The 15,545-nt window shown below is 41.6% G+C and overlaps 4 protein-coding genes and 1 non-coding gene across 9 annotated transcripts in view; 4 read left to right on the top strand and 1 right to left on the bottom strand.

Annotated features, from left to right (window-relative positions):
- The window catches only part of dhcr24 (24-dehydrocholesterol reductase), a 6,527-nt gene extending 2,582 nt beyond the window's left edge, over nt 1-3,945 (bottom strand). The window contains exons 1-5 of the mRNA XM_077607582.1: nt 3,559-3,945; nt 2,771-2,926; nt 2,604-2,709; nt 2,130-2,248; nt 1,020-1,283 (exon numbers count right to left, since the gene is read on the bottom strand). Of these exons, the coding sequence (XP_077463708.1) occupies nt 1,020-1,283; nt 2,130-2,248; nt 2,604-2,709; nt 2,771-2,926; nt 3,559-3,792 (879 nt within the window). The 5' untranslated portion in view covers nt 3,793-3,945. The remainder of the gene's footprint in view (nt 1-1,019; nt 1,284-2,129; nt 2,249-2,603; nt 2,710-2,770; nt 2,927-3,558) is intronic.
- LOC144079049 (uncharacterized) overlaps nt 1-11,548 on the top strand; it is a 22,367-nt gene extending 10,819 nt beyond the window's left edge. The window contains exons 2-3 of one of the 5 annotated variants that reach the window (XR_013301395.1): nt 7,335-7,421; nt 11,402-11,548. Coding sequence is in view for 1 of the 5 variants with exons in the window: in XM_077607585.1 (XP_077463711.1) it covers nt 5,620-5,936; nt 6,307-6,544 (555 nt within the window). In the remaining 4 variants the exon portion in view is untranslated. The other 4 variants (XM_077607585.1, XR_013301396.1, XR_013301398.1 and 1 more) reach the window with 4 other exon arrangements.
- LOC144079050 (uncharacterized) lies at nt 8,567-12,030 on the top strand. The gene is made up of 2 exons (XM_077607586.1): nt 8,567-9,134; nt 11,402-12,030. The coding sequence occupies exons 1-2, from the start codon at nt 8,890-8,892 to the stop codon at nt 11,595-11,597; spliced, it is 441 nt and encodes a 146-aa protein (XP_077463712.1). The 5' UTR covers nt 8,567-8,889; the 3' UTR covers nt 11,598-12,030.
- Nucleotides 12,031-12,376: 346 nt separating this feature from the next.
- Nucleotides 12,377-13,985, top strand: bsnd (barttin CLCNK type accessory subunit beta). The gene is made up of 3 exons (XM_077607587.1): nt 12,377-13,250; nt 13,315-13,382; nt 13,465-13,985. Exons 1-3 carry the CDS (start codon nt 13,074-13,076, stop codon nt 13,547-13,549), a joined length of 330 nt encoding a protein of 109 aa, XP_077463713.1. The 5' UTR covers nt 12,377-13,073; the 3' UTR covers nt 13,550-13,985.
- Nucleotides 13,986-15,163: 1,178 nt separating this feature from the next.
- trnap-cgg (transfer RNA proline (anticodon CGG)) lies at nt 15,164-15,235 on the top strand. Its single transcript has one exon. It is a non-coding gene; the product is annotated as a tRNA-Pro (tRNA).
- Nucleotides 15,236-15,545: the final 310 nt, after the last annotated feature.

Here is a 15,545-nt window from a genome sequence, read left to right on the forward strand (position 1 = left end):
TAGAAATATGTCCAGCGGGGGGCAGTACATTCCCTTGTTACATGTGATAGTCTTTTCCATTGTGCATATCTTCAAATCATTTATTTATTCAATTTGTATGTTCCTTTTCTTGTTTGAGAATGACAATAGATATTTGAATTAAAACATGGTATTGTCAATTGAAATGTAGTCAATGTTCAAGGAAGTCTAAAAGGTATTGCAACATAACATGTCTACATGATATGTTTGTCCACTCTGTGTATCATCTATTGCACTAAAATTCAAACGCATAACTCCACCAACCGCACGACACTCGACACGCTCGTACCTGAAGATTTCTCTATCCGGTTTTGAACAAAACAATCGTGAAACGAAGAAAAAAAGGTAAGATTTCTGATTTTCGTCAGCGGGAAATTTTAGGTGCGCACTATATTCGAGTACTGCGTTTTTCCAGATTTTTTTGGCCCAAAATTACCTGCGTGTTATTTTCGAGTGCGCGTTATATTCGAGTAATTACGGTACTAGCAATCTGTTCCTCAAAAAAGTCTGTTGTTGATGGGTTTCAAGCCAGACTAAATGCACACAGCAAAGAATGACGCATAAGTCTTGTGCTCAAGACCAGAACTCATCAATACTAAAACCCTTTTAGAGTTGAGGTCAAGAACACATTGAAATTCAAATGTCAAAATGAAAATAATAATAATTCCACATTATGGTGAAATTGTATCACAACTCCTGGATAGATGATGACTTATGCTTGTTACCTTTACTTGTTACAGAAAGTAAGATTGGCTTAGAAAAATGGTGGATACAATTTCGGCTAAAGTGGCACATTAAAAGTAAGCTATGTTGTTTATCGCAATTTTAACACTTAAAGAGTTCAGGTAAATGCAATGGAAAATGTCATTTTAGCACTAACGCAAATTAGCATCACAATATTTTACCTCTCCAAAATCAACATTCAGACAAAAACCCAGGGAAAACTCACAGGCATGTACGAGACAATTAGGCTCAAGTTGATTGGAATTAAGAAACGATACCTTGTCGGGCTCAGCATGTTCACTCATGCTGCCTGTCATGATGACGGCAGAGTCCAGCGAGTATTGGATGCCCTCCACGAAAGTGTTGCGCTTGTCTCCGGATGCCTCGGCGAAGCGGCGGCAAATATTGTCCAAACCTCGGACGGGCTCGTACTTTAGCTTCACCCACGATTTGGCAGGAACAATTTTGATCTCAGCCGCCACCAGGAAGCCCAGCGTCCCGCAGGACCACGGCACAGCGTGGAACAGGTCCGAGTTCTCGTGCTGGCAGTTGCAACATTGTATTAGAGCGAGTGAGGATACAAGCAATCATTTTTTTGCTGTCTTTATGGGTGCAATCCTTTTTTCTTTTTTTTAATCACTCTGGACTCTAGACTATTTTGAACAATTTGATTTATTTTTAACTCATTATTGGCTGGGATGGTTTACAGTCAAAATTAATTGGACACGCCCATTTCGTTACAAGAATGTTGCAGTTAATATTGTGCCGGTGGAAGACAAAAGGTTATACTAGATTGTCCGCAACAATGCAAAAAACTGTTTTTTCCCCACATTTTTTCTCTTTAATAAATTGTATCATAGAATATTGTAAATCGATTTGCTGACCCATGTAGCGATTGTCGTATCGCTAATACTTTGGCACCGATACGCTACAATTCAGTGTGAAGTAACTTAAAATTAAAAAGGTTTGTTTTGAAAAGTTGTGGGGGGGATAATGGGATTGGAAATGACATCTTAAAAATGGTAATAATCGTCATCGTGAGCTTTGAATCCCAAATTGTATCGGGAGTTTCCCACCCCTCGAACAGCAATTGTTGCCATGTAGCACAAACAAACATTAGCTCTGATGTCTTTCATTTTAAAGTTCATGAAAAATACCGTATATTTTTTAATCTGTACGTCGCATTTCAGTACAAATTTCACCAGCCAAGAATGAACAATAACTCTCAGGCGTAGCTAAACTGTAAAAAAAAAAAAAGGGCCTTATAGTCCGGAACATACGCCACTATTCATGCTCTGTTGTAACCCCTGTCATCTGGATTGGGCTGGTTTTTATTGCCACATACCTCCTACCACAGCTAAGGGCGCTATTTTTCGTCCGAAGCTCACCTCAGTGCAGCGCACGAAGGTGCCGTCGGCCAGAACCAGCTCGAAGGCCACGCAGATGTGCTGGAAGAGACCGTAAATGTGAGAAGACGACTCGATGCCGGTGCCCATCACCAAACCACCTGCGACAGACCAGAGGGGGCAACCAGGGATGCGGTGTGATTTAATTTCTGGCAGCACAAAAACAGATGCCGCTCGCTATGTACCCGCGCACAAACGTCAGGATAAACGAATACACGGCGGCCTAATGGGAAAACATTAGGCCATGTTGATGTGAAGTTTATGGCATCAGGAAATCCATTATGAAACCCGACCCTGGGCGCCTCAGACTCCTCTGCCATTTCCGTCCCGCTTTTTATCTGTGCAGCCCCAGCGCGGTTCCTCTAATAGGATTAGTGACGAGGCCAAACAGGAAGCAGTGATGGACAGGAGACCGACACGTGCCCCTCCTACCCCTACTAAATTAATGCCACGTACCCACGGTGAGATCATCCAGTTCGGGGAGAACGGGCAGAGTCCAACCAATGGAGGTGAGCCGCGCGGTCACCTGACCCATGTTGACGAGGGGCTCCACTCGCACCACCTGAGGAGCAAACGTACCATAAGAAATCTTCCTTGGTTCTGTCGAACCATTGTCTTCCCACCTGCTTTTCCGTGTCAACCTCCAGAATGTCCATCATGTTGATGGCAATGTTCCTATGCGTCTTTTTGTATTTGCCCACTCGCAGGGACACGGTGAGCCAGCCTGGTCGCCCTGTGCACATGAAACCTTTGCTGCCCTCCTTTCGCCATTCACGCACCTGAAAGCGTGTCAAAATTTTAAAAAAAATGTTGGTTATTTTTTTCCAAAAGTTGGGAAAATAACCCTTAACTTTGCTGATTTTCCAATACATACCCATCCATCAACATTAGGTAATAAACTATACTGGACTAAGAAATAAAAGGCCTGGATAGCCCACCTTTTTATATAAGGTGATTTAATTGATGTTTAAAATATTTATAATAACATTAATGGTAAAATGTCTTTCTTGGACCCTAGGTTGAATCTGATTATAACAGATTATATTCAGTAATGACATATTTTGGTTCATCAGTAGTATGTCCGATTCCTACAGGTAGATGGGAATGTTACCGACATTGTCACCGGCCAAAAACAATCAAATAAATGTAAGACCTAACATTGTCACTGACACCCCCCCAAAAAAATCGTAATTGCGTATCAATGCCAGAAGATGGCAGAAGAAATCATGCCCTACTAAAAGTTATCACCTATAATTAAATATAGCTTTTCAGTAAATGTAAAAAATCATTTCAAAATTCGGTTTTTTAATACAAAGAATGTCAACCGGGATAATATAGGACAGAAATAATTGTATTATTTTTTTCCATTTTCTCCTGCCGCGTCTACTGCGCATGCGCCACGTTTGCTCACCTGTCTCTGAATGTCCCGCACCCGCTGTTCGTGCAATTTGGGTGCCGAGCACATCTTGAAGATGATCCAGGCTCGTACGTAGAAGTACAGGTCGAACACAACGGACATGGGTAGCAGGAACAGGCACACGAAAATCCATCGCTGGTGGACCAGCACGTAGTCGACACCTTTCACTCGGACCCACAGGAGAAGCAAAAGAAAAGATAAAAATGCGACGCAGAGAAGCGGCTCCATGTTGTGCAATGACGGGGAGTCAAGTCGTGCCGCACGCAAAACTGTAAAAGAGTTATTTGATAGACGCAGAAGAATGTCAGACAAAAAAATGCTAGACTATATAGTGAGTTTGTTTGGTGGAAGGCAGAGCCTGGTCACCCAACCTCTGCGATAGGTGACTGTCCCTCAGGGAAGAGAAACCACGCCCATTTGAAGACGCTCATTGGCGGATTCAACTGTTCTGGTGGGACCAACAGTAGATGCCTTGCTCCGATTGGTCGAGCGCTCGAGCAGGGCGAATTGTTGTTTGGCAGCCTCCCATGCTTTGACCAATCTTAGCTGAGAAAATCGGTCACACCATCCCACACTCATGGCTCCACTGTGTCAAATTATTTTGTTTAGAAAAAAAAAAGACGTGTCAAATTATTTTGTGTAGAAAAAAACGTTTCTTATGTGTTGATTTCAAATTATTAAATGTAAATACGACTGATAAATGTATAGAATTCATGTTTTATTTTTTATTTTCTAATTATACTGGGGACATAAGTATATTTTTTTTTTAGCTCTGGGAGCTTAATTTTGAGTGTGGAATACAAAACTGTACTCGGTTTTACTCTTTAAAGTTATAATTTATAACTACAATCCACCTTTTCTTAAAGAAAAATATGATATTGTGCATAACGTACCGGTTTTATATCAGAAATTCAGTGCGAAATCAAAATTCCATCGAATGAATTTTGGTCGGGACAGTGAATTGTAGGGAATTCTCTATAGAAATCAATCTTCCTATCCTGATTTACTAGGGAGTGAGCTGGGTGATCGTAGTTCATTGAGAATTTTGTGACAAAGGATATGGTTTATTGTGTACATGTAATAACAAAAAGAGTGGCGAGTTAAAAAAAAAACGTTTATATGCTGTATATACTACCTTTATAAAACATTCATTCATTGTCCCAACCGCTTACCCTCACAACGTCGCCGGGGGTGCTGGAGCCTATCCCCGCTAACTATGTCCAGCAGGTGGGGTCACCCTGAATCAGTGGCCAACCAATCACGGGGCTCAAGGAGACGGACAACCATTCGCGCTCTCACTCGTACCTAGGGGCAATTTTAGAGTGTTCAACCGCCCTATCATGCATGTTTTTGGGATGTGTGAGGAAACTGGAGTACTAGGAGAAAACCCACACAAACCCAGGGAGATCATGTAAACTCCCCACAGTGAGGACCGACCTGGGATTGAACCCTCAACCTCACGCCTGTGAGGCCGACACCCTAAACCACTTGGACACCGGGCAACACACATTGTAAAACAATATTAATTGTTAACTTTTATCCATTGTGCAAATGAAGAACTTGGCGATCTTTCCTGGCTACTCAAATTAACTGGAATTGTTATGACACGCAATCATTTCTGTAATTGACGTGACATGCTTGAATTCAGTTTCCATGTCATCATTTTTTTTTCTGGACACACATACATACACAAAGATGCTAAAGTGGTCCCCTTCAGACACATTAGACAGAAGAGGGTGGGGCGCCAGTAAAGATTTCTTAATGGGCACTTCGGTCTTTTCCTCCATCTGCTGTGATGACAAACACACAGCTCGTCCACATCAGCCCGCTCCGTAAACAAAGTCCTCATTTGACGTCAAAAGGTCACTTAACCGAGCCAAAACCTGGGATTTTCCACTTATTTGTACATTTTCCCCTCACAGAGACAAAAATGTGAGTTTGTCTGGATTTTTTAAGGATTACTTGGATGTCCGATCACCTCCCGAGCACATGGGGAGCTCAATCCCATCAGGACCCGAGTGACGCTGTCCGTCCGACCTGGGCGCAATCGGGAGGATGCTGTCCCTCCACCACGGAGCCATATTCCTCGGCGCCTTCCTCATCGTGACCGGGGGCTCCACTGCTTTTTTGGCATCTGCGCAGAGCCGCCTGCAGCCCTTCTCGCTGTGTTGCGTGGTCTTGGGGGTGGTCATGCTCATCCTTGGGCTCTTCTGGGCCATGAACAGCAAGAACACCTCCAACTACAATCAGCAGGAGTTCGACCCTGATTGCCCTCACTACCCTTACAATGAATATGACGGATACAGCGGCCATGCCCTCTTTGCGCACGATGGGAGCCGCTTCCCAGAATCCCAGTCAGTGTTTCTGCCAGGGTGAGTTTTGATATATTTTTTTAACGTAATCCTTGAACATTCAAGCCACAAGAAAGAAGGAACAACTCCCTTTAGTCTGGGCCAAAAGTGTGAAATTCAAGGCCTGCTGGCAAAACCACTAAATACTTAATCATATCCTGTATTAAACTAGCCAAAAATGGCAATAACTATAAAAGCACAGTTAACTATTTAGGTTCACACACAGAATATACGTAGGGAGGAACCCATCCGATAGGGATTTAGCCTTTTCATTAAACCTGAAATGCATGTAAGAATGCCAAAAGAAAGCCAGAGTACCTGAACAAAACCCACGCCAAAATGCTCGATTCAAACTCCACAGCTCAAAGTCACAGTTTCTGTTCCCAAACAGGACCCTGGACTGCCAAAGACGCACCGCTCGTGGCGAAGATTTTGATTATCCCCCCATGGACCCTGGTGGTTTCAGCCCATCGCCTCACCCTCCCCCCTGGCTGGGACCCCCGCCTCCTTACGAGGTGGCCATCAAAACTACATGCAGCTCCACACACCTGCGCCGTGCCTACTCTGACACGCACCTGGCCGCCGAGCCCCTGTTCGGGCGATCCAGGGAGATCAGCTTCGAGGTTTAAAAAGAAGACGGATATCATCATTAGTCAGCCAGAAGAAAAGCCAGACTTTGGGGCGACTACCGGATGGGATACACCCTGCGATGGAAATTATGCTTTTAGAGTGAATTACACAACTGCTATATTTTGTATCTAAAACAATTTAGTGTTGTTGGTTTTTTAATCTATATTTATATCTATTCATCCTTCATTTTTCCTCATTCACAGCCATTGATGGCGATGCACGTTTAATCCGATCATCAATAGCAGCCAATAACTTAATCGAATTACATTTCCTTTTTTAGTTTGTGCTTCTATTGTCATTCTTTGGGCTTAGTTTTTCTTTTAAAGATATCTTTGGATATGTCATGTCTGTTGGTTTTGTGAGTCTAAATTATTTTAAATATTTCAATGGTTTGAGAAAAAGGAGGTTTTATGGACATATGCATGTTTGTAATGATACATAATGCAAAAACAACACCATACCACAAACACTCATACAACAGATTTTAAGCACAGTGTGTGAGAGAGAATGTGTCAATTGAATAAAATAGTGGGTGAAGGTGCAGTTATTTGTCCATTTTTTATAATACTATTTTTAACATCAAGTAAAATGCAGTGGTGTCTCTACATACAAAATGTTCAGGTTATGAAGCACCTCAATGGGAACATGTTTCTGTCTCTGGATGAGTAATAATGTAAAGTAACGCAAAATCAAACTTCACTTGAAACCTAAATATTTTTTCTGTATACTCTTATCTTATTTTGAAATGTTCACGATAAAGTTGCTCTCCCATTGCCTATGTCCCAACAGCTTGCTGGCTTCTCATTAGCTGTCTCCCAACATCCTGCTGGCCTCCCATTGCCTCTCTCTGCTCCCTTTTTTATGTGCCTTTGACTGGTGAGTTCTAACACAGTGTTTGGTGAGTCATTTAAATTTTACATCATGGGCCCCAAGTAAGGTAAGTTCGTTGAATCCTTAATTTTAAGTTGTGTGTTTACGTGCGTGTGTTCGTACGTATTGCCAGGGCGTTTGCCGCACTTATACACTTGTTTGTTCATTTTAAAGGCGTAATATTTTTTTTCTTGGTTTACTTTTTTGTTTCTCACCTAATTCATCCAAAATTGGTATTCTGTAATCATGTTTAAAACTTTTTTTTAAATTAAGGCTATTACATGCCAAATGCTACTTAAGAAATTTTCAAGTTAAAAAACAACGTCTGGAAACAATTAAGTGGAGGTACCACTGTACTGCAAAAAATAGGTTTTAGTTTCTTTTTTTTACACGTTTTATGACTTAAATGCACATTCTGCTGGTTCCTGTGAAGTACTGTCTTAAGAGTAAAATGAAGAAGAAAATGCTCTGCATTACTAGATTTTATTTAATTAGTAATACTTTTTTAATATATATTTTACACCTGTAATATATGTTGGCCATTACCAATGTTCAGTACTGAATGGGTGATAACCAGAGTATATATTTCTCGTTTTTTTATTATATACATAAATATAATTACAACAAATAAAATAACAAAAACTGAAGAAAATCGCAACCAAGGTACCTCAATTCATTACTTGGATGTCCATTTAGTTTTTTATATTCATGTAAAACAAAAAGATTCAAACTTAATGTGGTTGCAACCTTTTTGTGCTTTGCAGCTGACTTGTAAAAAAAGGGTTTGAGATTTTTATCCTCGCTGAAACCACAAAATACCTCTTAAATTGCTATAATGTTAGGAAAACTTTTTTCAAATTGGGAGTTAGAGGGAGGGGTTTTAGATATCCCACCTTCTTCTAATAAAATCATAAGGTATAGGATCAGAACCAGGCATAACTTTAAAACAACAGCTTTAACAATGAAAACATTTCCTAACTTTATTCTGTCAAATTCAGAAAGTCACAGTAGTATAGTTATTTTTCATAAAGTCCGCAATTGATCAAATGAATCGATTCAATAATCCAAAAAGGTGAAGTCAGCATGCCGTCAATGTCCAGCCCACCCGGGTCTCGTCAGAGAAAACCCCTCCTCGTGCGTGCAAAAAAAACCACCCAAAAAAACAAGAGACTTCCTCTTTACTGCAGCCACAAAGCAGACCATAGTTCCACGCTATCCTCCGCCGCCGTCCACCCGGATATGCTCGCTCCCCGAGCGGCGACTGGTGGGTGCTTCTCCCCCTGAGTAGGAGGAGGAGGCGGAGGAGGAGGAGGAGGAAGCCACAGCATCATGGGAGTATTTTTAGTTGGAAGAGATGCTTGAGCGAGCGCGCACGTCTCGGCGACAGAGCGGCTGACGACTCCCGGCGGAGGAAGGCAGGCAGGCGGGTAGGCAGGGCGGGATTTGCCGGGGAGGGAGGAGCGGGGCTTCGGTCATGCCGCTGCCCCAAGGCGCGCTGCTCCTCCTGGGCATACTGTTGCTGGTGGCCGGCGGCTTGGTGGCCCTCTGCGCGCCGCTGCCCGTGCTGGGGCTCTTCTTGGGCATGGGGGGCGTAGGCCTGCTGGTGAGTGGGCTGTGCATGACCATGAAGAACCTGCAGGCGGCGGTGCCGGGACATTTCCTGCTGCACCCGCGCACGGGCACGCGATTCAGCCCGCAACAGTCGCTGGCTATACAGAGGTAGGAATTTGGCACTTTCTTCCGAGTAGAATAAGAAGTATAAACATAAAGTAATAACTAAAGTAGTTGGTGGGAAGAGTACTCGAATTTTTTGGTTGCTTTTTTTGGGGAATCCACAAAGTGCTGATGTCAAATCTGGAACTTTGGTAAAAATGCAGTTTGTGGGGAAATTGAGGAGGGGTGTTTTGTGCTGGGGGCCTGGTGGTTTAGTGGTCAGGGCGTTGGGTTCACTGTTCTGTGGTTGAGAGTTTGATCCCAGGTTGGGCGTCACTGTGTGGAGTTTGAATGTGCTTCCTGAGCTTGTGTGGTTTTTCTCTGGGTACGCCGGTTTCGTCCCACATCCCCAAAACATGCAGGACAGGTTGGTTGAACACTCTAAATTGCCTGATATTTGGTTGTCATTCTACTTCTGTCCTGCAATTGGCTGTGCATAGATTCAGGGTGTCCCCCACCTGGGGCCCGTAGTTAGCCGGAATAAGAGAATTGGCTGTAGTCAAGGGCAGGCACTGAGTTATTTTTGGGGCACTTACACAGAGAATATGGGATTTTCAAAGGTCGATACTTATTTTAAAAAAAAATAGCAGATTGCTGATGCCTAAAGCCAATTTTGTAAGACAATACTCAAGCCCAATATACTTTTTCAAAGCACATATTGGGCATTCAGGAGTCACTTACATTTTGGACCTTTACCTCTGCATTTCTGGGTCACTTTTGTCCACATTGTGAAATTGTTTTATACTATTGTATTATAAAATGACATTGGCTAGTCAAGTGGAAATTCTGCCTACAGCAATAGTAATAATAATTCCTATTGATCTCACTGACCTGGTGGTCCTGTGAGCAGCGTGTCGGTAGCAAAGACATGGAGCTGTTAGCATCAGTCATCTAACAATAACCTTAGGAGCGCTGTTCCAACACAAATACCACCGACAGAGTTCCTGTAAGCAAACACGAGACAGAACTCATCCATTATTTACCCTGTTTTCCTTTTGGGATTGGAATTATCCAGTACAAAAATTTAGGAGAGGTTTATGGACATGGACTTGTTAATGAGTTTTCGGAAGTAAAGTCCTTGCCTTGCACTGACTAACATCAAAAGTGTAGGTATTGAACTGGTGACTGGCTAAAAATACCTGGGAGTGCTTGTCGACTACAAATTACACTTGGATAATAACGATGTCTCGATCCGATAAACAATATCGGTATTAGCGCCCAATACAACTATTTTTGGAGTATTGGAAAGAATCGTATTTGATCACGATCGGATCCAAACCAGTAGTCGCGTGTGTTTTCAGTACTATCGTGCTTTTAGGTTGGTGTAAATCAATTGGTCTGTTGTATGTAGTTTGTAACATAGTGGTGACACAGTGTGAAGTTTTATGGTTTGATTATTGGACGTGACACAGAAAGTTTGACAGTCTCCCATGACGAGGTTCCTTGCGAACGCGTTAAACAAGGCGCTCTGCTTTGTGTTAATTGTCGCAATTGTTTTACCTTAGGCAGGATGTCAAACTCTTTTTATTTTTTTGTCGTGGGCCTCAATGTAGTTAGGGTTTCCTTGAGAGACCCGTTACGTCTGCCTTGATTAATCGACAACCATTGGATGATTAAATGATTGACCTAAGATTTCTCCAACATTTCTCGAGCTTATTAATGTCAAATACGCTGTTTTTCCCTTTTATATTTGTTGTTATTTTTTTTTTTTTTCAGTTTTATTCTTTTAATTCACATTATTCTCCCGAAAACCTGACAGCACCAGATATTCCCGTTTTTTTCCTTCATTTAAAAACATTAGCATTCTGTTGTGTTTAAAATGTAAAAAAAAGTGTTTATTTATGAAACATCTTTCAAAAGAAAAGGGTAAAGAAAAAATGTAAATTCTCTGATTTTTGCCATCTTCGGTGTTTCATTGTGCGTGACTTTAGCAATAAACACAAAATTAAAGATAGGTGATGTTCGGATTACAATATTTTTTGCATTTGAGAGTGAGTTTTTTTGAAGAGCTGCCAAGTCCCAATCCGATATTTTGGAAATTTAAGCGCATCGAGGGTTCGATCCCAGGTTGGTCCTCAAGTGTGGAGTTTGCGTGGGTTTTCTCTGGGTTCTCCGGTTTCCTCCCACATCCCAAAAACATGCGTGGTAGCCTGGTTGAACACTCTAAATTGCCCCTATTTACGATAATTGTGAGCGTGACTGGTCGGCTTCATGTCTTAATCTTAGGTCAGGTATCAATCAACTCTGACTGCTGTTTCACCCTTCATTTTCAGGAGGTTGGACAGAATTCGTCGCGAGATGTCAACAGACTCCGTCGGAGGACCGCCAGACCCCGAAACGGTGCCGGAACCGGCCCCGGAGCCGATTCTGGAGCCGGTCCTGCCGTCCACCCCGCCCCCCTGGACCATGGAACCTCCTCCGTCCTACGACACGGTGATGAAGATCCAAGAGCACGACGAACGGCTTTAATGACACCCCCTGTTTAGCACTCTGACTTTTGGGCTTCGTGCATGTTGTGACTCAATCTAGTGCCTTAAATGCGACCAAAGACTTTCTTAAAGGGATACTGTCTATTTGATTGGCTTGCTTGAATACACGTGGCCAGCGACTGTGGCTACACAGCAATTGAGCTACCACTTCCTCTCTTAACAGAGCATTCCCATGGCACGCCAACGCTAGGTGCCTTAATCTGAAGGAGTTATGATATTTTTGGATTTAATTGGAATTAATTTGTGGAGTTTACTTGAGTTCAGGTGTAAAATTGCTTCATTGAACAAAGCATTAACCTGCATCCTAGTTTTTCTCTGCCACAATATTGCCTCGAAAAGTCCAAAAACAAAATGGTGTTGTTTGAGTGCGTCCCAAAATATTGTTTGCAGATTAAAACCATGAAGATTTGCAATGATTGCTTGATTGGCTGTTAACATGCTCAATTTATTGAGTGATAATTGTTTGTTCTATAAAGCTTCTCCACATATTCAAGTGAATTTCTGATATATTGTCCGAATGCAGGTGTTTTCTCATTCCAAAAATGTGTTGTTTCCCCAAAATTACATGTTTTTGATAGAAAATAGCAATGAATTTGTAATGCAACATTGAACTTCACGGTTTCATCCCATTCACATTTTCAATCTACTCAAAAACATTTATTTTCTACCCCAAATTCTTAACTTTTCTACAAAAACATCCAGCATTCTGTCTCATTGCAGTTTTTAACATGCTATTACATGCTTTAACCAGTTCTTATTGATCATGTAGAGGTGAATCTTTTTTTGCCCAAAGAAATCCAACAGACTTTTTTTTAACCCAGAACCACACACACAAAAATATTTATTCCCATTGACTTTCAATTGGGTTAAAATTAAAAATCACTTCTATCTATTTTCAATTCAGACTCAGAATTGTCCCAAAATTAAACGTAACCCTTGTAATGACCTCAAAATCAACAGAAAGTAACTTCAAATTAACTGACGCAAAACCTACCCATCATTCAACAGTATCCTGTATCATTCCAGCATTTAAAGGCAATTTTAACAGAAATGATATTCTTTTCTGTCATTGACTAGCAACTAATTCAGGATACACTGCATTTTGGGAACCAATTCTGCATTATTCACAATTTTTCTCCTCAGCCTTAAGCTGTATTTGTCTTAGTTGTCTTTTAGCGCTACCTTGTGATATCTTACAGCCAGAGAACCATATTGAAGTGAAGTTTAGAACTTCTTTCAATAGGGCTGCAGCACTGTCTAATAGGAAAGCTTGTGTTATTTTCTGCAGAAGGTGACCTATCACAACCTAATACTTCTGTCCTTTCTTGACTTTGGGCTTTCACAGGCAGCAGAGCGGAACGTTAACCGCCTTCATAGCCAAACACACACACACACAGACACACACACACACACACACACACATGCCTTTACCTTCAAACTTGAGTGTTCCGCAGACATGGTGGAAGGGAAGCCCTACCGATATGGGCTTATCGTGGCGGGCTGGTGTGTGGTGGTCTTGGGCCTCTTCATCATGACCAGTGAGAAGCCCCACGTCTACGCCACCATGTGCGCCACAGGTGGCGCCTTGGTTCTGGTCGGAACCATGTGGAGCGTGTGCCAGTGCTACCCTAAGGTTAGTTGACAAGCAACTGGAAGTGTGTGTTATTGTTGTACTGTGATTTACTGTTGTGTGTTAGATTGTTGTAGCTCCAGGGATGTGGGAGAAGAACCAGAAAGAAGTCACAAACCATAATCAATATGAAAGGTACAGGCATACACAGTAGTGTATACATTTATTTTATAATTCATGAGATAAAATTTTGATTTTCTGTGATTTTTTTTTATAGAAGGCATGCCGAGGCTGCACCTGATTTGTGTGTCCGTGAACCCTTAAAGCGACACAATAGTTGTCCAACGCTGCATCTACTCTGACACCATTTCCAATTTGTCTATACCTTACAGATGTAGAATTAGCTTAAAAAAGAAGAAAACATATTTTTGTCAGGGGTGACTTGGAAATTTACCTAACTTCAGCACAAAAAAAACACCCAGAAGGTCACAATAATTATTTGATAGGTTGAAAAAATGTCTGTCCCGGCAAGGAACAGCACTATTTCGGGCCAACAAAAATCCAAATTGAGTAGGCTATGCATAAGCTAAACAAATATACTATACATACCTTTCATTCATTCATTTTCCGTACCGCTTATCCTCACAAGGGGGTGCTGGAGCCTATCCCAGCCAATTTTGGCCAGTAGAAACCAAACCAGCACACCAACGTCTGTTTAAATGGATCCTGTGCAAAGAACTTTGCTTTGATTTCATTATTAGATTCCTAACATATAGATATTGTATAAACTAGAACACTTTTTCAACCGACTTAAGTATTTTTTAAAATTTTATTGCTTATGTGGCATTTTGACCAACAAATAAATGGAACGCCCCATGAAAAAATCCATAAATTATAATGTGTGAACAATTATTGCAACAATTTATATTTGAGAGACAGATGATAGAAAAAACACATTCTCAGTTGTGGCTCGTTGGTCTAGTGGTATGATTCCCGCTTCAGGTGAGAGGTCCTGGGTCTGACTCCTAGACGAGTGAAATGTATATAGTACAGACGCTCCCCTACTTACGAACATTCAACTTACGAACAACGGTACATACGAACATGTCTGCAAATTGCGTTTAAGTCCAAAAATGTTCGCAAGTCCAATTTTGTATTTCGCGTCTTTTTCGGAGTAGTACTTCTTTCCGCCGCTAATACCGACGCCTGGCGCTGTGAGAGCTCAGCTCACCCAGCATCTACCTTCTTCGTTGCAATGCGGAAGTGCGTGAATGTATCTCCAGTGTGCAAAGAACCTTTTTCATTTGTATCATTAAATATCTCATGCATCCAATATTGAATATGGTTGGTAAAAAGCTAAAGGCTTCTATTGAGGGAGTTGCAAGCAAGAGGCAAGCCATTTCATTTGAAACGAGTGGCAATAATAACGAAGCTTGATGCGCGTCAGAAAGTGGTGAGCGTTGCACATTCAGTACCATTTATAAACAGAAAGATCGAGCAGCAGGACCCAAATATTGAACGTTGCACAAAGTTTGCAAATCAATTGAATGATGCCATACAGTGCTACTGCATCATTTATGATGAAAAAAAGAAGAAAACTGTGCAATCGTCATTAGGTCGCTTCTTTTGGCCAGTTTCTAATACATAAATCTATCTCTCTCTCTACAGTACTGTACATATTCTCTCCATTTTATTAATTTTTTTTTTTTCAGTACAAACCAATGCGTGTTACTTATACAAGCCTTAAACATACAAATGCACTTATATAAACCTTCAATATACTTACATAGGCCTTAAACATAAATTATAATACAAAATATAGCACTAAATCAACTTACAAACAAATTCAACTTATGAACAATCGCTCGGAACCAATTGCGTTCGTAAGTTGAGGAGTGTCTGTACTTTGATTTCTTTGGCAAGAGTCACATAGTTTAACAGGACATACTTTTAAGGGGACAAAATGTATCATCAGTGGCTTGTTGGTCTAGTGGTATGATTCTCGCTTCGGGTGTGAGAGGTCCTGGGTCCGACTCCCAGACAAGCCCTATGTTGAAAGCTATGCTTTAGTTTCTTTAACAATCGTCACATGCTTTGACATGACACACTTATAAGTGGTCAAATATAGATGGTGGTGTCTTGTTGGTCTAGTGGTATGATTCTTCCTTTAGGTGCAAGAGGTCCTGGGTTCAACTCCCATATAAGCCCTCACTTTGGCTTCCTTGGCATTAGTATCACCGTTTAACATGATAGACTCAGGGGTGGGCAACTCTGGTCCTCAAGGGATATGAAAGGTCTTTGGTTTGACTCCCTGATGAACCCTGGAATTAAGGTGTTGCTTTCGTTTCTTGGGCATAG

Source organism: Stigmatopora argus, chromosome 8 (genome assembly GCF_051989625.1).
Source record: "Stigmatopora argus isolate UIUO_Sarg chromosome 8, RoL_Sarg_1.0, whole genome shotgun sequence".
Classification (NCBI taxonomy): Eukaryota; Metazoa; Chordata; class Actinopteri; order Syngnathiformes; family Syngnathidae; genus Stigmatopora; species Stigmatopora argus.